This window comes from Myotis davidii, unplaced genomic scaffold (genome assembly GCF_000327345.1).
Source record: "Myotis davidii unplaced genomic scaffold, ASM32734v1 scaffold43, whole genome shotgun sequence".
NCBI lineage: Eukaryota > Metazoa > Chordata > Mammalia > Chiroptera > Vespertilionidae > Myotis > Myotis davidii.
The window spans coordinates 1713279-1720189 of record NW_006294590.1 but is presented as its reverse complement, the minus strand read 5'-3'; the positions used below and the strand labels follow the sequence as shown (position 1 = coordinate 1720189).

The following is a 6911-nucleotide window of genomic DNA, read 5'->3' as shown; positions in this document are numbered from 1 at the left end:
GTGGGTGGCCAAGGGGGGCTGCACGGAGGGGGCACCTCCTTTCTGCAGCCTGGCCCTTGGCGGGGGCGCCTGCGGGGCATCCTTGGAGCCTTCCAGACGCGACCTCAGCAAGTGCAAAGGCCCTGGGGTTTGGGCCCTGGTTGCTGCTGCTGCGGCGGCGGCTACAGTAGCGGTCACATGGCAACAGGTCAGTGTATCAGTCACCACGTCTGCCTCCCAATGTTATATATACCAGGTTTGGGATCAGATGCGTTAGGAAGGAGAGCGGGGAGGTGACGGGCGGCCCGCGCTGCACGGCTCGGGAGGGAGTTTGAGGTCTGTGTTCCCTGCGGCGGGAGGCGCGTGTGGGTTTCCATCGGCGAGTGGTCCGATCTGATTGCGTTTCCGAAAGGCCCCTGCCGCCTGCCAGCCAAATCTGGGCGACTTCCCTTTTTTGCAGCCAAGAATACGACTGGGTCTCGGGCTTTTAGGGGGAAGGAAGGAAGAAAAAAAAATGTTTCGTGAGAGTGAAAGTGATACGAAATTCCGACTCGGTCTCCACGGTGGAGGCCGGAACAGCCCTGCCCGGCCAGCAGCGCACGGGCCTCTCCCAGCGGAGGACCAGAAGGAGAAGTTGCGACCAGACGGAAGGCGCCTCAAAACTTAAAATGTCCCACCCCGCCCCCTCTCGGGCAGAGCTGCAGACCCCTGGGGCGGAGACCCGGTTGTATGGGGCCTGACGCCAGCAGGGAGCCGAGTACCAGAGGCTGTTCTTTAAACTTTTCTGTCCGTTCAGACATTTACTTAAATAGAAAGTTAAGGAGACGTTGATGAACGGATGCATGGATAGAGCAGACTAGAGCAGACGCGTGGTGGAATATTAGGCAGCCGTGAACAGGAGGGAGCCCCGATGCCTGCCGCCAGGTGGACGGACCCGGAGACCAGGATGCTGAGTGAGCGAAGCCGGACCCAGAGGCCACAGGAGACCCGGTTCACTGCCTTGTGTGAAATGCCCAGGGCAGGCCGGCCGGAAAGACTAGAAGTGGACTTGTGGTCGCCAGGGGCCAGGAGAGGGGGCCTCGGGGTGACCGGCGGCGGCAGAGGGACGCGGGGTCCTCGGTGGTGGAGATGGTCCCCGGACTCTGTGAATAGGCGGCTCCGTCTGCGTTCCCCGGGGTAGAGTTGTTTTTGTTTGTGTGTGTTTTCGTGAGTCACGTGTCCTTACAACAACACGGAGCAGGAAGAAGGCAGTGCCTGGGCCAGGTCTTGCTCCACTCCCGGGGCTGTGACTGGGGCGGGAAGCAGGCCAGGTCGGTCTCGGACGGTCCATCCGTCATGTGCTGGCCCTGGTCATCTGGGGAGAGCTTTGTGGCATCCGGGTGCTGTGTGCCATGGGAGACCCGTGGTGGGCGTGGGGCGGCCGTGGGAGCCCTGGGGACTGGGAAAGGAGACCCCACTGAGGACTGGGCGGGTGGTTGCCGATGCCGACGGCCAGCCCGTCAGTCCCCCAGCGCTGACCTTTCCCAGAGGTCACGCCATTCTCCACGGCTGGATCGGGGCCTTGGAATCGTGACCCCAAAGAAGAAAAGCTCATTTTACCATAAAGGCAGCAAGCGACACTTTTTTTTTCCTGGAGGGGAAACAATCCCACTCCTGGGCACTTTAAGGAATTTTTCCAAAGCAGCCAGCTGGCAGACTCAGGCCACACGCCCCCGTCTCTTCTCTGTGCTTCTGTGACCGGCACTGTGGTCTCCTCCCAGCGGTCACACGGTCCCTGGGCGTGGGGCAGGGCCGGTGATGTAACGTGACTAATATGAAGTGGCGGCCGGCTCCTCGCCCGGGGCTCCGAGGCCAAGGCATGTGACCCCGTGTGCCTGAGCCAGCGCCCGCGTGTTCCCCAGAAATCACGGGCTATTCTGGGCCTTGTACGGGCTGAGCTCTCCCAAGTACTTCCCCGCGAATTACACGCGGAGGTTTAAGTAACCTGACGGGCAGGTCACACAGGATGTGAGGTGGGATCCTAAACTCCGGCGTGTGCCTGGCTCCCGGAGCGCTCATTTCTATGCTTCGTTGAAGGGGATCTGAGCATGTCGACGGGACCAAGTGCCACTTGGATCCATGAGCCGTGTCTGCATTCCTTGTCGCTTTACGTGGACTGGCCCCTTCCCTTTTACGCTCCCCTCCCCTCCCCCCTCCAAACAGAAAGACTTTTTGTGTATATTTAGTTTTATCGTCTCCGTAACCACTTCTCTGCTCACAGTTCCTCTTTCCTGTCTCCAGGGCAGCGTGAACGTTTTGAGTCCAGCCTGGTAACACTGAAATGAATGTGTCGCCACGAACAGCTGTCTCAGACGATAAAAATTCCCCTGCGAATCGCTGACTCAGTAGTCACGCCAGCATTTGGTCTAGGACCCGTGTCCAGTTCTGACATGGGAGGGAGAAGGTTTACTTAGAATTTAGAATTTCAGTTTGAGGGGGTGCCACTGTTTGGTTGCAGTTGGCAGATTAATTTCCAACACTGTAGACAATCCGGGCCCAAGTATCGGTTCAGGAGACCTGGACCGGCGGAAAGGTTCTTGTGTGCGGTTCATCACTGCTGTCCGGGCCTCCGCGAGGAACCGCGTTTGGTATTGAGAAAGGAGTTTGTCACGTGGGTCAGAATTCCGAGCTGTTCCTGGAGCGGAGACGGCCCAACTTTCCCAGACCCTGTAACGCGAGACGGCAGCCTGCCCGGCCCTGGTATGAGCCCGGCCGGCCTTTCACTCCCGAGTTCCAGGAGTTCATGAAGGGAATTGGCTGGAAGCAACTCGGGGAGAGTGGAGACGTGAGAGACGTGAAAATCCACGCGGCAAGGGGAGCCATGGGCCTGCGCCCGCGTGTGCAGTCCAGGGCTTTGGGCTCCGTGTGAGTGTGCACCCCAGAAACCCCCTCTTCTTCCCCTGGGGCCCGTGTTTGCCCGGGTCCAGGAATCGGGTTTGAGTTCCCGGGACTCCCTCTCCTGTCGGAGCCTCGCGGGCCACAGGGAGTCTTCCTCCCCCGGGCTCAGCGTCGGCCTGCAACTTCCTCCTCGCTCCGGACTTCCCGGGCACAGGTGCCGCGTGGTCAGCCGCCGCCCACGCCGCCGCCCGGGAAGGGGCCGGCTCGCGGTGGTGAGCGGGAGGCCTGCACGCGGCCTGCGTGTTGAAGCAGCCGCCAGGGGCCCCACGCAGGTGTCCAGAGGCTGTTCTGAGACTGTCTCCGGGGTCTGCTGGATGGAAGTGTAATGAGAGGCGCAGCCCGGACTGTGTGGTGATCGGGGGTGTGGGTGCTTTCTTACAGGGGCCCTGAGTGGGCTGTAAACGTTTCGACGGTGCTGTGATGACAACAGTAATTATGTAAATACGCAGATTTCTACATTTAATTTGATTTTTTTCCATCACCATTTAGCCCCTTGACCCTATACCCTCCTCCTAAATATATTGTTTAGCATACAAAAACACTACGGCTCAGCCTCCTGGGAACCAGGAGGCCACGGTTCAGTTCCTGGTCAGGGCACAGGCCCGGGTTGCGGGCTCCATCTCCAGTGGGGGGCGTGCAGGAGGCAGCGGGTCCATAACTCTCTCTCATCACTGATGTTTCTCTCTCCCCCTTTTTCTCTGAAATAAAAAATATTAAAAAACAAACAACAAAAACCCCCACTGTGTATCTTTTTCCTCCTTGAAGGCCGCCGCCCAACCTTACGCCTGTCCCCGTTGCCTTCAGGTTAAAGACCGCGGCCCGGAAGCCACGCGCCGGTTCTTCAACTGGTTCTACTGGAGCATCAACCTGGGGGCCCTCCTCTCGCTGGGCGGCGTGGCCTACATCCAGCAGAACGTGGGCTTCGTGAGCGGCTACGCCATCCCCACCGTCTGCATCGGCGTCGCCTTCCTCACCTTCCTCTGCGGCCTCAGCGTCTTCGTCACCAAGCCCCCAGACGGCAGCGCCTTCACCGACGTGTTCAAGGTCCGGGCGTACTGGTGCCGCCCCCAGCAGCGACCTGCGGACCGCGGTCCCGGCGGGTGAGGGCGCGGTCTCCGTCCAGGCCCAGTTTGCCAGGAGCGTCGGGTCGGTCCCTGTAGCTGAAACGCCCGCTTGCGTCTGTGGGTGCTGGCTGTGCAGGGCGCTGGGTGGGGGCGGCCGTGTCTCGTGTCCGTAACCTCCTGTCCGTGCGGGCGGTGGGCGGGGTGTCCCTCCGTCCTGAAGACAGACCACAGCCTGACTGGAGCCGGGCTGTTCGTTTTTAACCTCGTGAGCTTCCTGGTTGACGCACGGAGGCTCTGCCTGTCCGGTGACGTGGAAGTGATAACGGAGACGTGGTGGGAGACGTGGCGGGAGACAGGCGTGCTCGGCACCTTTCTCTTCTGATGAGGAGCTTGGAGCCATTTGAATGGGAGATCAGGTCGTGGCTCACTTTGTGGGCGCCTCCCTGTGCCCCACAGAAAGCAGCCCCTGTGGGTCGGCCCGGGCCATGACCCCGTGCTCCCCGCGGGGCTCGGCAGGAGGTGGACCCCAGAAAAGAGGTGCAGGGGCTTCCCCGTGCAGCCTCACAAGTCCATGTGCCGGGCAAGTCCACGTCCTGGGGAAGGTGGGCCCGACGGCCAGGCACCTGCACGCAGTCTGTAAGTCCAGGCCGTACCCGAGGGGAGACTCAGAATGTCCTCCCTCGTCGTTTGCTGAGGTATGAGGCCCCCTAGGGAGCCGGTCCCTCTGGGTGCACAGTGCCGGGACGTGCGGCACCACCGTGCGGTCAGGCCTAGGATGTGTCATCACCCAGAGGACAGGCCTCCTTGATGGGGTCAGTCCCCGGGCCGGAGGTGACCCTCGGGCACTCTGCAGCCACCCCACGCCTGCCTCCTCTGCTTGTCTGCATGTCTGATTCTGTCCTGGGAGCCGGGACACGCCCGTCCCAGCTCCCGCTGCCTGTGGGGGTTCCCGCCGCTCCTGGCCGACCCGCAGGCCTAGTCAGGGCCGCATCCAGTTCCCAGTTCCGATCCCAGACCAGGACCACGCGGAGGTTCTACAGAGGCAGCAGCTCTGCCCGGCGCCCCTCCCCTCTGGGTGCTCCCACAGGGCCAGGCCCAGCCAGGGCAGCGATTTCACTTCCTGCTGTGGGTGGCAGGCGAGTGCCTTCCCCACGCCCTCTGGAAGGAGCCACAGTTGGCCTGCCTGCGGGTGGCTCCTGCAGGCGTCTGGGATTTCCCTTCGCCTGGGAGGCCTCTTTGGCACTTTAGGATGAAAAGGGTCGCCTTGCAGAAAGGCCTAGAGGACCCTCAGACCTCCCTCCTCCCGCAGGCCTGGCTCTGCAACCCGGGGCAGGTGATGAGCTGCGGGGGTGGGGTGGGGGGGGCAGGTGAGGCCTGAGCACTCCTTACCTGCTGCCGGACACCGGCCAGGCAGGTGATCCAGCTGTGCCCTCCGGCTCTCCCTGAATCACGCACGGGGGCTGCCTCTATGTAAACAGTGGGTGGACCACCCCGGGGCCTGGTGTCAAGTCTCCACATTTGATAGAACCTTAAAAATCCAAACAACCCGGCAGTTTTCAAACATGAACCCAGCCGGGGAGCTGATGCCATCGCTGCAGCTTCCACGTGGGGGCTCTGACGAAGGGGGCTCTGACTGGTGTGACGGCCCTGGGCAGGCAGGCACTGGGCGGGCAGCCGTGCAGGGGGAGCCCTGTGCCCGTCAGCCCTCTGCCAGCCGCCTCGGGGCTCGGCGATGCTCAGAATAGCGGGGCCTCCGCGGGTGTCCTGTCCGCAGGTGGCACAGTGACGTTTAATAAATTCTCCCGCCTCCAGACTTCAGTGTGACCTGGTTCCAGGGGGAGAAAACTAATTCCTCCGTTTTGTCTCCCAAGTGAAGGCAGTGGAGGCTGCCAGCCGCCTTCTAAACACAGTCTGTTTGATTCCTGTAAGATGTCCCGGGGTGGGCCCTTCACGGAGGGCACCGTGGAGGACGTGCGGGCCCTGGTCAAGGTCGTGCCCGTGTTCTTGGCTCTGATCCCCTACTGGACGGTGTACTTCCAGGTGGGTGGTGCGCGCGGCCCTGGCTCACTGCGCCCGGGGCCCAGGTTCCTCTCCCCCGAGTCTCTGGCGTCTGGGCGTCTCCTGTTTAGTTCCCGACTCATTTTTGCTGATTGAGACATTGTGATGTTTTTTTCTAAAGCAACAGCCAGGAATGGGTCCCTTCTACTGTCCCCGGCCCCTTTCCTTCGGTTTCTCATGTGGGTGGCTTAGGCTTCAGGGTGGCAGGGGCGGGGCCGCGCCCGCACCCCTAACGCTGCCGCTTGTCACCCCAGATGCAGACCACGTATGTCCTGCAGAGTCTTCACCTGAGGATCCCAGAAATCCCGAGCCTCACGCCCACCACGAACACGGTGAGCAGGCAGGGGCCGGAGGACGGCCTGGGCGGGACACGCGGGCCCTGCCTGTGGCGGACACTGCACAGGGGGTAACGGTCAGTGAGCCCAAAGCGTCCACACCGAAGGGGCAGCTCGCTGTGTTAAAGACGTGCCCGCTGGGCGTGTCAGTCACTGTATACGCTGACTCGTTAATGACGCATGAACGACTGCTCACCTGGCTCTTCCTCCCCTGATGCCCTGAGACGTCCGTGCAGCGCCTCCGGGACCAGGCCTGGCCTCCGTCCGGGGACTGAGCTGAGCCTCTTCCCGGAGGGCGGACCCTGTAGAAACGCCCCGCACGGCCCCCTGGGAGGTTGTCCCCCGGCCTCTCGCAGCGCCGTGACCGAGTCTGTGCCTCCTGCAGTTCCCGGCCGCCTGGCTCACCATGTTCGACGCGGTGCTCATCCTGCTGCTGATCCCGCTGAAGGACAAGCTGGTGGACCCGGTGCTGCGGCGGCACGGCCTCCTGCCGTCCTCCCTGAAGCGCATCGCCGTGGGCATGTTCTTTGTCATGTGC

The 6911-nt window shown here is 62.1% G+C and overlaps 1 protein-coding gene across 1 annotated transcript in view; it reads left to right on the top strand.

Moving 5' to 3' along the window:
• Positions 1-3645: 3645 nt before the first annotated feature.
• Positions 3646-6911, top strand: part of SLC15A4 (solute carrier family 15 (oligopeptide transporter), member 4) — a gene marked incomplete at its 5' end in the record, with an annotated part of 11496 nt that continues 8230 nt past the window's right edge. Inside the window, 4 exons of the mRNA XM_015567223.1 lie at positions 3646-4016; positions 5852-6020; positions 6293-6370; positions 6759-6910. Of these exons, the coding sequence (XP_015422709.1) occupies positions 3646-4016; positions 5852-6020; positions 6293-6370; positions 6759-6910 (770 nt within the window). The remainder of the gene's footprint in view (positions 4017-5851; positions 6021-6292; positions 6371-6758; position 6911) is intronic.